The sequence below is a fragment of the Chiloscyllium punctatum genome, chromosome 5, assembly GCF_047496795.1.
Source record: "Chiloscyllium punctatum isolate Juve2018m chromosome 5, sChiPun1.3, whole genome shotgun sequence".
NCBI lineage: Eukaryota > Metazoa > Chordata > Chondrichthyes > Orectolobiformes > Hemiscylliidae > Chiloscyllium > Chiloscyllium punctatum.
In genome coordinates, this window is record NC_092743.1 from 30,506,143 (window position 1) to 30,526,767 (window position 20,625).

General features: G+C 38.9%; 1 protein-coding gene across 2 annotated transcripts in view; it reads right to left on the reverse strand.

The window, feature by feature from the left end:
* LOC140476958 (KH domain-containing, RNA-binding, signal transduction-associated protein 3-like) overlaps nucleotides 1-20,625 on the reverse strand; it is a 170,287-nt gene that overhangs the window by 11,064 nt on the left and 138,598 nt on the right. The window contains exons 9-11 of one of the 2 annotated variants that reach the window (XR_011960634.1): nucleotides 14,057-14,115; nucleotides 2,509-2,677; nucleotides 1,023-1,082 (exon numbers count right to left, since the gene is read on the reverse strand). Coding sequence is in view for 1 of the 2 variants with exons in the window: in XM_072569981.1 (XP_072426082.1) it covers nucleotides 2,577-2,677; nucleotides 14,057-14,115 (160 nt within the window). In the remaining variant the exon portion in view is untranslated. Of the gene's footprint in view, nucleotides 1-1,022; nucleotides 1,083-1,993; nucleotides 2,678-14,056; nucleotides 14,116-20,625 lie in introns of those variants that run through there. The other variant, XM_072569981.1, reaches the window with a different exon arrangement.

Consider the following 20,625-nt stretch of genomic DNA (forward strand, 5'->3'; position numbering starts at 1 on the left):
GCTTGTCAGCTGCATGTGTGGCTACTAAGGATAGCTGGTCGTGTCGTTTTGTGGCTAGTTGGTGTCCATGAACACCAACAAGCCACGAAACGACAAGACCAGCTAACTTTAGTAGCCACACACGCAGATGACAAGCAACATGAATTCGACTGAGACAACACTACTATTATAGGACAAGCCAAACAGAGAATAGCCAGGGAATTCCTAGAGGCATGGCACTCATCCACAGATTCAATCAATAATCACATCGACCTGGACCCAATATACCAGCCACTGCAACAGACAGCTGGAACTGACAAACAGAAACGGCAGATTCAAACCACTACAAATGCCGGAGGAAAGATCACAGAAGCGCTTCACAGGAGGCTCCCAAGCCCTGAGGATGTCACCTAGATAGGGGAGGAAACGTCTGCAACACAAATTCCCAGCTCGGCGAACAGAACCACAACAGATAAATAATTCAATTACTTTACCAACAACATATTTGGACGGTAATGAGCTATATAAATCAGAAAGATTTCTGTTTCTATTTGTACTCTATGCTGGATTAATCGAGAGATATGCCCCTGAAACAATGTTAGAATTATTCTCACTATTGCTAGGCTGGAAAGGGAAAACCAGCTTTCACTCGACAATATCAAATAATTCGTGCTGCAAGATGCATGAGAATAAATAAACATTAGGTAGTGGCTAGATTGAGATAGACTGCAGTGCCCACTTTCTGAGTAACTGCATGTTACAGAACTCCTGTAAACTTCATGAATCAGTTTCAGATGTTCTAATGGGCATTCTGCATCTGCAGTCAGACATTAGAGATGACTTCTTGAGGTACTTGATTGTTTAGTGCATTCAAATAGCAGTACATGAGAATAAGTCAATGTAATAAAGAAAGAAGGATAAAAAGGATGGAACAATGGAAAATCTGTGTTGCAGAAGAATGTCTTTTTGACAGTTTGAAGATATTTGTTACTCAAACTATCAATGCCTATAAAAATGGAGTGAAGATCACTGCAAATACCCACCATAATGTCCAGTTGCAGATCACTTCATGCCCACACTGGCCAGAGATGTAAGAAGAGCTCCTATAAATGGAGGGAAACAAAATCATGAACATGAATATGTTGCGAAGACACCAAAAGCCAGAAAGAAATAATAACACTTAGAAAACAGACAAGCCTTAAACAATCACTATACAAAATGCTAGAAAAAAGACATTGTTTAGAGTGAATTTATTCTGATTCAATATCAAACATTATGCATTTGAGGCTAACTATAACACAATTATAGACAAAGGTTATGTGGTTTTTACACTTGTTTAACAGGATAGAATTTAAGAGATCAGCTACTGCTTAGTTTGCAGTTATATAGTTTAGTCTCTACACAATTACAAGATTGATTTATAATTGTTAGGAGTTTAGAAGTACTTGAACCTTTTCTACAGTAATTTTTTTTTACTCTAACAGCTTTACAACCTTGCTTTCTTTTAGCGTTTACTGGTTTTAAATGTTAAAGGTAAATTAAGTGATATTAAAATCTACTTGATTCATTTACCTTTGCAACTGAAGACCTTTTAAGGGTTACACATCCACTGCCTCTGACGAATGCCACATTAGTCAAGTCTGTTTGCCTCTAAAAAGCTTTAATTGCTTCCAGCGGAGGGTTCATTTAGGTAATTCTCATAAAAATTCCAAAGTGCACTAGTGAAAAAATGCTTAGACAAGATGAAATGCTGATCACATTCTTCATATATTCACTGCTCAGTAGTGTATTTTCAAAGGCCAACAATATGGACTTTTTTGTTTTTTTAAAAAACATCATTCAGGTATATTTCTGTATCAACCTCAAGACAAACTGACTTTTGTTTTAAAAAGAAAATTTTAAAAAGACAAAAGTATATTTTCCCTGTTTAAAAGATTTTTTTGGATTTATTTGGCGTTATAAGAAAATATCAAAGTTACTGATATGTCACACACAGCAAGCTTGTTTTTTTCTCAAAACTTTATTTGTATCAAGCAAGAATAGTCAATGTCTTTGATCTCAACACTACAGAATATCTGGAGACTTCAGTTACAAAAGAATACAACTTTACTTGGCATTTGGAGTTTACTGTTGTTTAAGTAAAAGTTTACAAGGGATAATGCTCTAACACAAGCTAAACTTAAAAGTTCAAACCAAAACTAAAACTTAGGTTTGAACAAAACTAAAAGCATAACAAAAAAACATTGATGTTAACTGACTTTGTGTTTACATTTTAAGTGATCTACATTATCAAACCTAATTTGGTAATAGATTTTTAAAGGCTAGTTAAAATTAAAAAACGTGTTAATCCTGTTTACTTGTTTCCAACAGAGCATATAAGATCAAAGTCTTTCTTTCCACCCACTTCCTTCCAGAGATCAAATAATCTCTCCATTCAAAGATTAAAGGATTTCATACAAGAATTCAGAACTGTTTAAACAGATCTGTTGTATTTAAGAAAAAGAACTTTTATATAAAATAACCAATTACTTTTAACAGCGTACATCACTGCAGAAACAGCTAACTGATGATTGTATTTCACAGAATAGATGGAAGAATCAGTATCGTGGTGCATAGGGGTGTTCCCTGTATGCTCCTTTAGGTGCTCTTGCAGGGGGAGCTTTCATCCGTGAGTTGGAGTTCGTCCACTCTTCCTGACCTATTGTGGTTATAACAGAAAAACCATCTGCATTAGAGGATTCAAGTAGCCTACAATAACATCCACTGGAAAATCAGATGGCAAAATATAGGTTTTCAACTGAATTCCCATATGACAGACTAACACCGTACAGCAGAAATTTTTTGTAAAAAATGCTGTCTATAAGAAAACACAATGACCAAAAGATTAATTTTCCAGGTAAATGCTCTAATGCTACAGAACAATATTTTGATTTTCTGCATTTTATATCAACTTTTTCATCACCGAAGATAAACCAGCGAATAATGTCTCGAGTCAGATTCTTATATTAAAGTCAAACTCATCTTTCATGAAGTTTCCATTCACAAATATTTATCTTGTGGAAGCAATTTCTGATTCTGAAAATATTTAATAGGATTGTCAGAATTTTACAATTAATTCTATTCAGTTCTATATAAACCACAACCGAGATGGAACTAGATTTCAGCAACAATTCTGGACTCAATTCTACTGAGTGGTCAAACCAGAACATCTGACTGATTACACATTTTGTTTCACATCAAAATCAAATTGCATAGTTAAAGCATGATCTGAAAAAAGTGGGAATATCTATGCAAGTCAAGTCATTTTAGTAACGCAGGCTTAAGTTAGATCTTGGTGATGAGTTATCATTTACTGAATAAAAAAGACAGCTTGCACTTTGAAAGCCTTCCTACTGGGATGTAGAGATTTTATACGTGAAACTGAATTCCGATAAGTCTGATACAGGAATTGGATCACTCGCCGTTGACACTGCATAGAAATATATTCAAAAACTTTTATTCATGTGATCTGAACAGGTTGAAATGTGCTGCAGACCATGTTTATATTGTTTAATATTTCAAAGTTCATATCTTAGTGTCATTTAGAAAGTAAGATGTCAAAACAAAGCTGTTATAAATATAGGCATAGAAATAAGCCATTCTCAAATCTGTTTATGATCGATTTATTAATTAGTAATGGCTGATCTGTACTTTAATTTTATTAACTCACCTGGTTTCTCAGTTTTAAACTCAGTTTTAACATTTTAAATTGATCTAAGTTCAATAGTTAGATTTCCAATACAGGCGTAAGAAATAGGAAAAGGAGTAGGCTGTCTGACCCCTTGAGCCTGCTCTGCCATTCAATACCATCATGGCTGATTCGACATTCCTTTCATCCACTATCCTGTATTTTCCCCTTAATAGTTGATTCCCATACTGATCAAGAATTTATCTATCTCAGCTTTAGATATAGACAAGAATTCCTCTTCGTCTCTGTCTTAAACTGACACACCTTATTCTGAGACTATGCACTCTGGACCTGGACACTCCAATGAGGGGAAACATCCTGTCAGCATTTATCCTGTCAAGCCACTTAAAATCCTGTATGTTTCAATGAGATAAATACTTTAAGTGTGAAGAAAAGCTACTGAGTTTACTTCAATACTGTAATGCTTTTGGGAACTCGGAACATGGTGAGAATTTAATCTCTAGTGCATTATATTCCCATTCAGTATTAGCTGCTGGTTCTGTGACACATTTGCTCATTCACTCGCAGATAGTAAGGAATAGAATTCATTCGAGAGTTTATTTCCTTAAATAACTTTTTTTGTCACATGCAGAAGTAGAAGCCTCAACTATAACGTAAGAGTCTCCAACAGCCTTTCTCCTTTAGTTGTATACTGATTTTATAAGCTGGATTTTCACTAATGAGATAGTCAATTTGGAAGATTTCCCAATCCTATAGAACTGTCTTCTTTGATGTAATTTCAGCCATACTTCCATCTATTTCAGTCAGAACAAAGACATCTGATCCTTTGGAAACTTTTTCAAATGGTCAATCAAAATGTCTGTAAGACATGCAACTGAAATAATTGGATCTGGACCTTTAGAAACTCAACCGAGCATTGATAATAAGCTCAGCTAACATACAGATATTTGGCAATGTAAACTCTAGAATATATTAAAATTATAAGAACACATAGCTAATGTTTTCTTTTTCTCAACTAAACCTAATAGTGTGTCAATCAATTCAGTTCAGTATAGGGGTATATGTTGGTTTACAAGTGAAAGCTGCAGACATTTTCTTTCAAATTTTTAAAAGGTTGAACATTTATACTTCAGATTTTCAGACTTAAACAGACCTTAAATCCTTCTTTCACAAATATTACATCTCACTCATAAAACTATTGTTCTAACATTGTGGTACAATGTCCTTTGGACAATGAAAGTTGAATCTATTTGAACTCAGCACTAATTTCAAATGGTCCAACAGATTAGTGTTCCATGATTCACCCTGATCTTTGCCACATTACTGCTTTCATCCTTACCTCTTGATGCCATTAAATGTACAATTTTAGGTTTATCTCTTTCTTCAATATATGCCGTGACTTGGCCTATACAACCTTCTGCCGTAGATAACTTCACTTATTCGTGGTCCATGGAGTGAAAAAAGCTTGCGGCTCCAAATGATCTGTCCCATCTGCTGAGACTACATCCCCTGCTTGTAGACTTCCCAACCAGGGAAAACATCTTCTCTACATCTAGTCTGTGCATCCCCTTTAGAATCTTATTCTTACTAGCTCTTATTACGTCTTTTGCCACTGTCTTCATTCTGCATTGAGTATCAATAAGTCAGAATTTCTATATTAATGATACTGATAATACAAGGTTGTTGAAGAAACATTAGCATTTAATTTTTAAGTTAACAATCCTATATTTTCTTTGAACTGAGTTTATTTAGTTAACTATTGCAATGGGCTGTTTCCTGGCCCCTTGCTGAGATATTTGTATCATCGATAGTCATAGGTGAGGTGCCGGAGGTTGGCTAACACGGTGCTACTATTTAAGAAAGGCGGAAAGAAAAAGCCAGGGAACTATAGACCTGTGAGACTGTCATCAATGGTGGGCATGTTGCTGGAGAGAATCCTGAGGGCCAGGATTCACATGTATTTGGAAAGGGAATGTCTGCCTAGGGATAGTTAACATGGCTTTGTGCATTGGAAATCATGTCTCACTAGCTTGATTGAGTTTTTTGAAGAAGTAATGAAGAAGATTGATGAGGGCAGAACAGTGGATGTGACCTATATGGACTTCAGTAAGGCGTTCGACAAGGTTCCCCACGATAGACTGATCAGCAAGTTTAGATTTCACGGAATACAGGGAGAACTAGCTATGGATATAGAACTGGCATGAAGGTAGAAGACAGAGGGTGGTGGTGGAGGGTTGCTTTTCAGAGTGCAGGCCAATGATCAGCGGTGTGCCACAAATATTAGTGCTGGATCCAATGCTTTACATCATTTATATAAAGGATTTGGATGTGAACATAGAAGACATAGCTGATAAGTTTGAAGATGATGCTATAATTGGAGGTGTAGTGGATAGTGAAGGTTACCTCACAGTACAATAGGATCTGTGTTGTTTCCTGTTGTGCTTCACAGGAGGCTCCCAAGCATTGAGGATGTCACCTAGACTGGGGACGAAACGTCTGCAACACAAATTCCCAGCTCGGCGAACAGAACCACAACTACAGTAGGATCTTGATCATATGGGCCAATGGGCCAGGAGTGGCAGATGGAGTTTAATTTAGATAAATGTGAGTTGCTGCATTGTGGAAAGGCAAATCAGGGCAGGACTTATAGACTTAATGGTAAGATCCTGGGGTGTGTTGCTGAACAAAAAAACCTTGGAATGCAGGTTCATAGTTTCTTGAAAGTAGAGTCACAGGTAAATAGGATAGTGAAAGAGGCATTTAGTATGCTTTCCTTTACTGGTTAGTGCATTGAGTATAGGAGTTGGGAGGACATGTTGTGGCTGTACAGGATTTTGGTTAGGCCATTTTTGGAATATTGTGTGCAATTTTGGTTCCCCTGCTATAGGAACGATGTTGTGAAACTTGAAAAGGTTCAGAAAAGACTTACAAGTATGGTGCCATGGTTGGAGGGTTTGAGTTATAGGGAGAAGTTGAATAGGTTGGCACAGTTTTCTCTGGAGCATTAGAGACTGAGGGATGACCTTATAGAGGTTTATAAAATCATGAGGGGCATGGATTGAGTAAATAGACAAGGTATTGTCCCTGGGGTGGAGGAGTACAGAACTAGAGGGCATAGGTTTAGGGTGAAAGGGAAAAGATTTAAAAAGGGACCTAAGGGGCAACGTTTTCACAAAGAGGGTGGAGAGTGTATGGAACGAGCTGCCAGAGGAAGTGGTGGAGGCTGGTACAATTCCAATATGTAAAAGGCATCTAGATGGATACATGAATAGAAGGGGTTTAGAGAGATATAGGTCAAGTGCTGGCAAATGGGACTAGGTTAATTTTGGATATTTGGTTGACATGCACGAGTTGGACTGAAGGGTCTGTTTCTGTGCTGTACATCTGCACAACTCCAAGATGAGTTTAACAAAGTTGGTAGAAGCTGGTTGCTCATCATGTTGAGACCTTTGAAATATAGATGACCAGTAACTTCTCAGTTCTTGACCTACCGTCTCTGCTATAGACTGCTGGATTTTTATGTTGCTGGAAAGCCAGTCCAGTTAACTTGCTGGCACCATGTGACTACTGATTATAAGAGTATCTAAGTCGTAGTTATGTTGATATCTTAAGAAAACAAAAGGAAATCTTGCATTTTTATAGTGTCTTAAATGACCACTAAGTATTTGTTTTATAATAATTTGAAGTGCAGTCACTATTGTAATGTAGGAAACACAGCAGTCAGTCAATTTGCACCAAAACAACTTTCTATTATGTGATAATCAGTGTTTTGTGATAATTAATTGAAATATAAATATTGACCAAGACACAGAGGATTATTCACTTGCATTTCTTAAAAAAAAAATCATGGGATGTGGGCTGGATTAGAATTTATAAACCAGTCTGAATTGCCCTCGAGCAGGTGGTAATGAACTACCTTCTTGAATCACAGCAATCCATGTGGCGTATGTAAAACCACAATTGCTGTTAGGTTCCAAGCCTGTGTGACTGGAGAGGTACTTGTAGCTGGTGGGGTTCCCATAAATCTGCTCTGCTTGTCCTTCAAGATGGTAGAAAGAATGGATTTGGAAGTTGCTGTCTAAGGAGCCTAGACAAATTTCTGCAATGCTTCAGGTAAATGGCACATACTGTGCCACTGTGTGTCTATTATGGAGGTACTGAATTTTGAAGATGTTGCAAACAACAAGATTGCTCTGACCTGGAAGGTGCTAACTTGTAAGTGTTGTTGCAGTTTCAAGTTACTCAACCAAGTGAAGATTATTCCTCTTGACCTGTGCCTTAAAAATACTGGACAGGCTTTAAGTCAGGCAGAGTTCACAGCCCTAGACTGTTGTAGCCGTGATATTCATATCACTAAGTTTAGTGTCTGGTCAATGGCAAACCCCGGATATTGTGAATGGGGAATCAGTGATGGTGGTGCCTTTAAGCATCAAGGAGCAATGATTGGATTCTCTCTTGTGGCAGGCTGGGTGAAAAAAAAAAGTTCCAACTTATCCGCCCAAGCCTGAAATGATCTCCGGTTTTTCAGGAACATATTTGTTTAGCAGCAGAAAGAGCGGGAGTGAGGACCAGGGGCTGCTGGGAAGGTAAGTGACTGCTTTAAAAACTTACCTTGTGAACAGGCGGAGTGTGCGCTGAGCAGGAGGGGACACAGGACTGCTGAGTAAGTGAAGTAATATATTTGGGTGGGTGCGTTACCCAAAACACTACTTAGATAATCCATCCTCCTCCTCCTCTAACCAAAAAAAGGTTCTGCGCACCAGATTGGTAAGGTAATTTTTTTTTGTTTTTGTATTTTTTAATGGTCTCGTTGGGAGTTTAGAATAGTGGGATTGGAGGTAAGGGCAGTTAAATGGCCCTCATGCAGAATGTGGGAGGTAAGGGTCATTACTATCTGCAGAATGTGCAACTAATTCCAGCTCCTTGAAAACTGTGTTAGGGAACTGGAACTGGTGCTGGATAAACTTCAGATAATTCAGGAGATGGAGGGAATTATTGAAAGGAGTTACATGGAGGTACAGAAAAAGGCACAAGAAAAAAGGCAGATGGGTTACAGTCAGGGGATGGAAAGTGAACTGGCGGACAGTGTAGGAATCCCCTGTGACTATTCCCCTGAATAACAAGTATACCATTTTTTGTGTGTGCACGCATGTATATAAACAACTTATCAGGGATAAGCCATGGCGTACAGGTCTCTGGCACAGAGTCTGTTCCTGTTGCTCGGAATGGAAGGGAGAAGAGAAGCTGAGCATTAGTCACTGGGGACTCCATAGTTACGGGAATCAGATAGGAGATTCTGTGGGAACGAGAGGCACTCACGGTTGGTGCGTTGCCTTCCAGCTGCCAGGGTTCATGATGTCTAGGACCATGCTTTCGGAATTTCTGAGGGGAGGGGGAGCAGCCCTAACTCATGGTCCACATAGGTACTAACGAAGCTTAGAGACAGAACAAACAGAGTTGTTATCCCTAGATTGTTACCAGTGTCACATGCTAGGAAGAAAGAGGAGGTGAACATGTGGCTATGGGGATGGTGCACAAGGGAGGGTTTCAGATACCTGGATAATTTGCTAATGCTCTTCAGGAAGGTTTAAAGCTAATTAAGCAGTGGGATGGGAACCTAATTGCAGTTCCAGTGTCCAGGAGGTTGAGAGTAGTGAGCTCAGAAATAATGTTTCAAGGTTGCAAGACTGTACCGACAAGCAGGAAAGTAGTTTGAAGTGTGTCTACTTCAACGCCAGGAGCACCTGGAATGACATGGGTGAAGTTGCAGCTTGGGATGGTACCTGAGATTCGATGTTGTGGCCATTTTGGAGACATAAATAGAGCAGGGACAGGAATGGTTGTTGCAGGTTCCAGGATTTAGATATTTCAGTAAGTACAGGGAAGATGGTGAAAGAGGGGGGGAGGTGTGGCATTGTTAGTTAAGGACATTATTATGGTGGAAGAAAGTACGTTTGAGGACTCATCTACTGAGGTAGTATGGCTGAGGCCAGAAACAGGAAAGGAGAGGTCACCTGTTGGGAGTTTTCTATAGGCCTCCAAGAGTTACAGAAATGTAGAGGAAAGGATAGCAAAGATGATTCTTGATAGCAGCGAGAGTAACAGGATAGTTGTTATGGGGACTTCAACTTTCTAAATATTGTCTAAAATATTATAGTTCGAGTACTTTTGGACAAAAACTGATCCATCAATGTGTGCAGGAGGGTTTCCTAACACATTGTGTAGGCAGGCCAACAAGGGGCGGGGCCACATTAGATTTGGTACTGGTAATGAACTCGGCCAGTTGTTAGAATTTGAGGTAGATGAGCACTTTGATGATAGTGACCACATTTCGGTTATATTTACTTTAGTAATGGAAAGGATTAGGTATATATTGCAAGGCAAGAGTTACAGCTGGGGGAAAGGTAATTATGATGTGATTAGGCACGATTTAGGATGCATGGGATGGGGAAGGAAACAGCAGGTGATGGACATAATTGAAATGTGGAGCTTATTCAAGGAACAACTACTGCGTGTCCCTGATAAGTGTATACCTGTCAAGCTGGGAGAAAGCAGTCAAACGAGGGAGCTGTGGTTTACTAAAGAAGTTGAATCTCTTGTCAAGAGGAAGAAGGTGGCTTATGTGAGGATAAGGTGTGAAGGCTCAGTTAGGGCAGTTGAGAGTTACAAGTTAGCCAGGAAGTACCTAAAGAGAGGGCTAAGAAGAGCCAGGAGGCAACATGAGAAGTCATTGGCAGATAGGATCAAGAAAAGCCCTGAAGCCTGTACTGCACTGTAATGTTCTATCAAAAAGTCATGAATAGTGCTAAACATTGTGCACTCAACAACAACATCCCCACTATATGACAGAGGGAAAGCCAATAATCAAGAGACTGAAGATGAGTGAAAAACAAAAAAAAAAAATCGGCAGATATTGAAAATAACAAAAAATGCTGGAGTTTTGAAGAAGAATCACTGAACCTGAAAGGTTAACTCTGCTTTCTCCCCACAGATGCTGCCAGACCTACTGAGATTTTTCCAGCAATTTCTGATTGTGTGCGTGAAGATAGACAAGTCTAGAGTGCTACCCTGGATAAAATTCTGCAGTCATGACCGGTGACCACTGCTCTCCACCAACCACAACTATCATTTTTTGTGCTAGTAATGACTCTAATCAGCAGGGTGCTTTCCTCCAAATTTCTATATTAGGAATAGAAGAATGACTAGAGTCAGATTAGGGCCAAAGATAGTAGTGGGAAGTTGTGCGTGGAGTCCAAGAAGATATGAAAAGCACTAAATGAATATTTTTCGTCAGTATTTGCACCGGAAAAAGACAATGTGGTCAAGGACAATACTGAGATACAGGCTACTAGACTAGACGGGATTGAGGTTCACAAGGAGGAGGTGTTAGCAATTCTAGAAACTGTGAAGAAAAGTAAGTCCCTTGGGACAGATGGGATTTTTCCAAGGGTTCTCTGGGAAGCCAGGGAGAAGATTGCAGAGCCTTTGGCTTTGATTGTTATGTCGTCATTGTCTACCAGAATAGTGCCGGAAGATTAGAGGATAGCAAATGCTGTCCCCCTTATTCAAGAAGGGGAGTAGAGACAACTCTGATAATTATACACAATTGAGCTGTACTTCAGTTGTGGGTAAAATATTGGAAAAGGTTAGCAGAGATAGGATTTATAATCATCTAGAGAAGAATAAGTTGATTAGAGATCGTCAACACGGTTTTGTGAAGGGTAGGTTTTGCCTCACAAACCTTATTGAGTTCTTCGAGAAGGTGATGAAACAGGTGGATGAGGGTAAAGCAGTTGATGTATATGGATTTCAGTGAGGTGTTTGATGAGATTCCCATGGTAGGCTATTGCACAAAATACAGAGGTGTGGGACTGAGGGCGATTTAACGGTTTAGATCAGGAATTGGATAGCTAAAAGAAGATAGAGAAGAGAATGGTGGTTGAGGGGGGATGTTCATCCTGGAGTTCATTTTTGGGGCCACTGCTGTTTGTCATTTTTATAAATTCCAGCCTTGAATGATTGTGTGGAGTTTGCACATCCAAGACTGCATATTCACATCCAATACACCACCCCTATTGCGTTGTGGAGCCAAGGCTCATCATTTCTGAAAGTCTCTTGCTGTTCCAACCAGTTTGACTCTCCAAGGTAAATCCTAAAGTGTATATAAAGCCATTTGAGATTCCACCAAAGTTACATAATATTTTTTATTATGTAGACTCCCTTTGGGAGAGTCCCATTACAGGTAGAATGCTAATTTCTGATGCCAGATGAGGTGGCACCAGACGGGCTGATAATGACTCCAGGCACAGTGCTGAAACACATCCTTTTAAAACTTTGTTAAAAGCCAATGGTTTTCTTTTCATGGTTGGACTCTTGAAGTCCTCATCTCCATCCTACTTAACAGAAGGGGGTAAGGGAAGACGAAGAAGGGACCACGGAAAAGAAAATGTTGCAAGAGACAGACAGAGAGAGCGCAAGACAGAGTAAGGTGGAGTGTGTGTTTTGGGAGGTGGAGGCAAGAAGAGAGATGGAGAGAAAACCAAAATGAGACACCTTCTGAATTATCCTTGCATCTGTATCACACATGTATTTTCACCATATGCAGACCTCTGTGCTTCATTATCTAACTTAAGTGGAGAATCATTCAGGAACCTGAGAGAGTATGCAGTATCCTGTGCTGTATTGCAAATGGAATTATCCTTCTCCAACAAGTCTTCAAGAATCTCAGAGGGGAGAGAGGAAAAGAGCAAGGATTAGAATGGCAAATCAAAGTCAAACATCTGTACTTTTGACAATACAGCTGAGTGAAGGGTTGTAAGTAAAATGCAAACCCCATATTCAGGCAAGTCATCATCCTTGCCTTACCCATTGTTCATTGCAGATCAGTGTTGGATATGCTTGTGTGAAGGTTATAATTCTGGATTCCTCACTCAAATCATTTGGCTCTTTCACTAGCATTGTGTATTGCCTTTTCCTACAAAAACAGTAGGTGAGATATAGTGAATACTTGTTGAAAATGTAAATAGACAGAGATTGAGTTTATCAATCTAGAGCATACACTGCAAGATAGAGAAGAAGCAAGATTTAATAACGGTGGAGAGATAATGATATTAAAGGCAAATAACTGGCATATTCCAGTGGTGGCACAATGGCTCAAGTGATTAGCACTGCTGCCTCACAGCGCCAGGGACCCAAGTTCAATTCCAGCCTTGAATGATTGTGTGGAGTTTGCACATCCAGTGTCTGTATGGGTTTCCTCAGGGTGCTGCAGTTTCCTCCTCCAGTCCAAAGATGTACAGATTAGGTGGATTGGCCATGCTAAATTACCCAGTGTCCAGGGTTGCTCAGGCTAGGTGGATTAGACGTAGGAAGTTGAGGGTTACAAGGCTGGTGAGACTGGGTGGGATGCTCTTTGGAGGTTTTATGTAGACTTGATGGACTGAATGGCCTGCTTCTGCACTGCAGGAATTCTATGATTCTATCAGTGGGCTGTTGAGATGAGGTGATGGTTGCTTAAATATAACGATGTGAAGGAGATGTGAAGGGTCATATGTAATGTAGGTAGTAAAGAAAGATGCATGTGCACCTGGGCGGTCAAAGACAGTTGCTACAGTAAGTTCCTGTGGCTGGATATTTAGTTACGTGATGGAGAGGAGCGAATTGTTGACAGTCAGGTGAAGGAATGATAGAAGTGGTTGAAAGGATTAAAACAAGAGTTGTACTTACCATTCCTGAGGATGTCAAATTCTTTTTTAACATGATTGCATCCACATTGTCTTGGTAAGCCACTTGTATCCAGACAAATTTAATAAATAGTCATGAGATACTCCTGCAGTTGCTTGAGAACAAGATCTCATCCTTTTGGATTGACTCTCTCTTCCGGAAACTCCAAATTTGAAAAATTAAGATGGTGGTAGCCCTGCAACTCATTTGTGCTCTATGCACTATTAATATGCACTATGCTCTATGCACTAATATGCACTAATTTTTCATACAGGAAAACAACTTCTTTGAGCGAAGAATCATCTTTAAGCAACCATTGGGAGCCTTGCAAGTAGATTATGTGGGGCATAAACACAGACATAGATTTCCTGCATAGTGAGCGTACCTCCACCAAATAGATTGCAGTATTTCAAGCCAGCAGCTCACCACCACCTTCTCAACGGCAATTAAGGATGGGCAATAAATGCTTCCCTATCTGGTGGGCTCACTTCAATGAATACATTTTTAAAAAAAATATGTACTTTTGAGATGATTTGTGTTTTAAAGAGCACTTTCTAACAAACCGCTAATAATTTCTACAAGATGAAAGAAAAGCAAATCCAATAACCTGTTATGAAAACAATGTTAGAGTGTCAAGACAATTAATTTATATTATAAACTACTAACCGTATGATTCATATGTCTCCTGGCTAGTGCCATGGCCATAATCATAGTAATCAGAAGCACTGTAAAAAGAGAGAGTTTAGAATCAGACGAGCAGATAATATAAATGTCTTTTGTAATCATTTACATTGTGTACTTCATATTCTCCTGAATAGTAAAATTAAACTCAAGAAAGCTGGGTAACCAGTGGCTTATATTTTAATATAAAATACACCTTGATATAGATTCATAAATGGGAAGTAGTATTCACTCCATTCAAAGTGTTACTCTATATAAAAATAATTCTGCATTGAATATGCCCGATTAAGATTTAAAACAAAACATTTCCAATCAGTAATTATTAATACCTGATTATTTCGACTACATTTGACAGACTTATCTCTAAAATGCCTGTAAAGAGACATTGGCAACATTCCTTCATTCATAAAACAGAACCTGCAGGCAACACCACACTGCATATTTAAACATTTCTGCAAAATAACTTCCAATGGCCACTCTATTCTCAATCTTTTACAAACTGTACTCATTTTAACCTGAAACTATTTGGCATCCTGCAAAACTGCAATGCATCTTCTACTTGGAAGTATATTGCTTTTAGTCTATTTGTTGAGATCTGAAATAAATAGATTATACCAAAGAAATAGCTCCTTTTTTCTGACATGAACATAACTAGAGGAAGAAAGGCTGATCCCACTTTTTTGAAAGATGTCAAATGATGGGATGCCAAAAGCATGAAAGTGCCCAAGTTACCAAAGTAATAAGGCTAATTGCAAAAACTGGATCTCGACAAAGTCATCTGGTTTCTCATCCATTTAATGGTGGGAAGACTTGGAAAAAGGGTTAAATTATCAAAGTCTATCAAGACAGTCACATAGTATTTCCTTGACTATCCCTGATTGTGCATATAGATGTTATGATGATACGATGGCTTTAAGAGGTGAATTTCATCTTTTTTTTAAATGAAGAAAGGTTGAGACAAAAATGACGAACAGTCTACTCAGAGCCACGAGAGTAAATAGTTTGAGGTGTCTTGTGTTTTATTTTTAAAGTTGGAATAATAGAAGTAGCCTGAGTGGGTGGGGTCAAGCTTCCACAGAACCAGGATTTTGAGTTTTACTTTTCAGTCGCAGTTGCTGGGGTCTTGAAGTGGAGTATGGAAGCTGCAATAAATCTCTCTCTCTGTTACTCTGAGTTTTCTCTTCATGTTTTTCTTCTCTTGCACTGTAGAATTGCATGAGAGATAATCCATTTTATTAAATTTGCCCTTGCAAGGGTGTGTTTACAGGATGGTACTACATTGAAGCAGTTACTCATGGTAGTTAAATAATCTATTATTCTGTTAAGTTTGCCAACAGAGTTAGTTATTCCACTTTCTTTTGTTGTATTTTAACTATAACATATGGAATAATGTATGTTTTGCTTCAAGACTGGTAGTTTGACCAAATTGTATCCAGAAAGCAACGCCTGGCACTTGTCATTAAAATAAGAAAACTTTGGGTTTAAGTTATCTTCTTAATATATTTTGAGGGGTTTTGGTCTGGTCCATAACAATGGAACACATGGTAAGAGTGAAGAAGATGAAAACAAAAACGTGTTAGAGCTACAAATACTCATCACGTCAGGCAGCAGCTCTGCAGAGTGCAATAGAGATAACATTCTGAGGCAATGAGCTTTCATCACAAGTTCTGATGAAAGGCCAGACAAGAAATTTTAAATCTCTATTTTTTAAATAGGTGCTGCCTATCTTGTTGATTATTTCTAGTATTTTCTGCTTTGACTTCAAATGTTTAGCTTCCACAGTAGTTTGCTTTTCCAAGAGTGAAGGGGAGTAAATTGTAAGGCATGGGTAACAATAAAGCAAGGCTGGCAGAGGAGGCCTATCAAATTGAACAGGAAGGCATAAAATACCTTACTAATATCTTGCCAATAATTAGACATGCATGAATGTACAACTGTTTGGCCAGAACACAAATTTAGCCGAACAGTATATCTCAACTGGGAACCCACTGGGACAGTCGCGTTTGCCAGTGAAGGAAAACTTTGAAGGAAAACAGAAGTGCCAGTCACTGGCAGGTAGTTAAAATGCATACCATTGACTCTTCTGACACCAGGCAAGCTCTCTAAGTTCTTAACTCTAAATGAACTGTGTAGATACTAATATCCTTGAACCCTCAAAACTCCGAGCTGCTAATGATTCGATTCCATTTTTAAAAAGTTTCACAATCCAATTTAGCTTGTTTCTGGTTGATGATTCCAAATAGTTATCTTTAAACATATTTGAAGTTTGACAAATTTTAAGTGTATCCTGAGATATACAAGTCTAGAAATTCAGCTGCAACATGCAAGGAAGAACATAAATGCTCAGTGTGAGCTAGAAGAGTGCAGAACAGAGCAGAAAGCAGCATGCACTGTCCAGATCTGAAAGCAGACGTCTGATCCCTAGCCTTGCTGTTTTCTTACAATGCTTCCTTCTCTCCCCAACTACAACTAATTGATTCCACCCTTACAAATACAAAACATTGTGGCATCTGGACATTTGAAATAAAAGAAAATGGTTCTTAAGCTTTGCATTTATCAAGAGCACACAAGAACTTCTATTAAGCAGTTAGGGGACTAATCTAGGCAAAACCCAGCATCCCCATGGACTCACATGCAAATAACCCAGACTATTAATGGCTGTTTTCATCCCACACCCTCCCATCAGTAAAACAACCTTCTTAGTCCCAATGTTATTGATACTTCCAGGGCAATCTTCCAATTCTCTTCCCAATTCATTGCCAAATTGCCTCAACTACATTCACCTAGTCTTCCTTACACATCAACTTACTAAACCAACAATCTCCCACCCTTCTTCACTGACTGAGATTCATTTGCCAACAGTAAACAGTCAAGCTACATGTTGTTCTCATCAACGGGATATTCAAGATAATTGCACCTGTAATGCAACATCAGAAACTCATCTAGTTCACTATTAAGGTGAAAAGGAGCGTTTCCTTTGTTCCTCAACTCCAAAAAAAAAGCATTATTGATTTGATTTACTTTGTGCCAGTTATCACAAATTCCTAAACTACTCCACATATTCAAATGTGAAAACATACAAATTTAATTAACTTAAAACAGTGAGAAAACATTGGGGCAAATATCCTGCAATTCCTTGGCCCTCAAAATTTTATACCAGTGTAAATGTAGTTTTGGCTTTCAGGCTTTGTTGGAAATCCCGATTCCATATAGACTGATGACACTCTAAAGCATCCCAGTTGGACGAAAGTAAAGAACTCGTAGTGTTCAATATTGTGAACCTGTACAATATTGTGAAGTTTCAGGATATCCAGGATAGCCTAAGGACGACTGGAGGCAGAGGCTTTCAAGCAGCCTATTATTTGAATTCACTGGTTAGGCTATAAACAGACTTTATTAAAATTTGGTCACTCTTTCTGCAGCTGTTGGAGTTGTTAACATGTTTTGCTCGCCCTTGGCAGCTGTCACAACCACTGACAAGCTCAAACAGTAATGCAGAATTCTTCATTGTCACTGACATGAGGTAACTGGTTGACGGCCTGTCATACATTTAAGCGTCTGGTGCGGTTATCAATTGAGTCCAGCTGGCCTGCAGTGCAGCTTAAATATATGGTGTACAGAAAATCAGAACAATAGATTTATGATACAGATCAAACTGAAATATTTTAAAAATGATGCTGACTCTGAAAGAAAGATGTAGAACTTAAGCACTTTAAACAAAAACTAGTTACTATGGATACCATACCATAGTATTTACAAATAAATACAAACAAACAGAAAACAGGAGCAGGAGTAAGCCATTTGGCACTTAGAGCCTGCTCCATCACTCAACATGAGCATGACTGATCATCCAACACGATATCTTGTTCCTGGTCTCAAGAAATATTTCTAACCCTTTCTTGAAAACATTAAGTGTTTTGGTCTCAACTGCTTTTTGTGGTCGTGAATTCCACAGGGTCACCACCCTCTGTGTAAAAAAAAATTCTCCTCATCTCAGTCCTAAGTGGCATACCCTGTAACCCTGGTGAGTCCTGGTCTGGACTCCCTGGTTAACAGCAACATCCATCTTACATTGTCTAGTTCTATTAGAATTGTTTAGGTTTCTACGAAATTGTGCTCCCTCATTCTTTAAATTCCAATGAATTCAGTCTTAACTGATCTAGTCCAGCTTCTCTAAACAACATACTCTCACACTGGATGTAGATATAGAACAACAACTGTAAGTGGTTGAATCAATTTGTTATTTCAGGAATAGTAAAATCTATTTCTTGATGCCTCCTTTAGACTTCGGAATCGAACAGCTGTTATATGTTCCATGACTTGTCCCAAGTGACCATAGTTGCATGTTGGAGTGTCTTAAACTTCTCATTTTCTCATGAGCTTCTTAAAAGATTAAAGATTAGAAATTTCATGTACTGAGTCATTAATGAGCATTTTGAGAGTCAGCAGAGTAAGAGATGATTTGATTGAAACATAGAAGCCCCTGAGAGGGGCCTAACAGCTTGAGGGTTGAGAGGATGTTTCCACTTGCAGTTTGCCAATTGAAGACAAAGAAAATGCAATATTTCCTCTCTTGAAGTATCATATGTCTTTGGAATTCTTCTCAAAAGATGGTGGAGGCAGCTTCCTTGAATATCTTTAAGGCAGAGATGGTCAGTTAAAACAGGATAGACAGGAATGTGGAGTTGAGGTTACAATCAGGTCAGTTCTGATCTTATAAATGGGGGAGTTGGCTGCAGGGATCCAACTTGTCTACTGTTTCTAACTCATATGTTTGTTTGCTAGTAAATTCTTGTGAAGCTACCAAAGCTTCAACAGGGTCAATGGGGCACTGTCAAAAGCTTAGGTCTCTTGGTCCAAAAATGCAACTTCAAGCAGTGATCAGGTGTTTTTGATATCTGAATAGATGAGGATGCAAGTAATCCCTTGATTTACTGGACTTCCTAGCAAGTTGTGGTTTTGCAGTGAATGTGTGGGGAAGTGCTGTGCTACAGCCCGATGGGTTGTTGGGATCTGCTCATCAGATCCAATGATACATCACTCTGCAGCGTTCAGTTGGATATCAACCAAATGAATGTGAGTATTTCTGATCCATTACAGTGCTGCAAAGTACTCAGCTTTAAAATTATTCAAGAACTACATCTGATGTGTGAAGCACTGATCGCTTGTCCCTATTTACCCTTGAGAAGGTGATGGTGAGTTGCCTTCTTGAACCAGTGCAGTGTGTGCACAAAATGTAGATCCACAATGCCTTTAGGGAGAGTATTCCAGGATTTTGACCCAATGACAGTGAAGGGACGGTGATACTTCCAAGTCCAAGTGGCTTGGACAGGAATTTTAGTCAGGTGATAATGCTCCATCTTTTTGTTATTTGTCCTTCTAGATGGAGTTTGTCATGGGTTGTGAAGGTACAGTCTAAGGAACTTTGACAAATTTCTGCAGTACTTCTTACTGATAGCACACACTGTTGCTACTACTGAGTGTTGGTGTAGGAAGGAGTGGACATTTATGAATGTGGTGCCAATTGAGCAATTGTACTGCCTAGTAGGAATCTGGTGACTGTTGCATTATGGGATGACTTGAAATTCAACTTCTAAAAATGTTTCTGTAGTCTCCAAGATGGATTTACATCAATGGAAGGTGGCTACTTGCATTGCTAGGGACAAAAATATGTTTAAGTAAATCTGTACAACTTCAATTGTGACATACCACTTCTACAGACACTGAACAGTATCAGTGAGAGTGCTGAGCTTTGTGGCAGACCACTGCTGAAGATCGGAGAAAATTGACTTTATCACTCAAATGGACATTTAACTGACTTAGCTTTATTCTTAGAAGTTACGCAGGGGTTATATTTCAGAGCTTTACAATTAGTCCTTTAAATCAGACTCTATAAAAGACCAATGGCAGGACGAGCATTTGATTTCCTTTAATGTCCTGTCATGAAGTCATACAGCACAGAAACAATCTACAGTTCAAATTGTCTGTGCCAACCAGACGTCCTAATCTGACCTAGTCCCATTCGCTACTATTTGCTTATTTGGTCCGCATCTGGAGACAAAACATCTTGCAATTGAAAGTCGGCCAGAAAGCATTTCTCCAAGGACAGATTTCCGGAGTTAATAAATCACACACTGGACAATCATTGTTTTTTGGTTGTCAGTTAGCTCGCTTCATTTGAGCATGTCAAGTCTCTCATCATACAGCAGATGGCCCACTATATTAATGTGCAAGTCCAATCAACTAAAGGAGTCCTTTTGGCCTAGGTGAAGATAATATTCCAGGTGGAGGAGACATTGTTTCCTCTGGTTACCTATCCTTTCTTCATTGCAGCGAAAAGCTACTTCACACAGATTCTTCACCAGTAGGGGAAATCAAGGGTCATGGGAAAAGTTAAGGAAAGTGGATGCTAGGGATTACCCATGATGCTATTTAAAGACAGTGCATGTTCGACAGGTCAAAATTCTACTCCTGTTCCTATTTCTTATGGTCTTGCCTGGGGAGAGAATAGAATCACTGAATCCCTACAGTGCAGAAACAGGTCATTTAGGCCA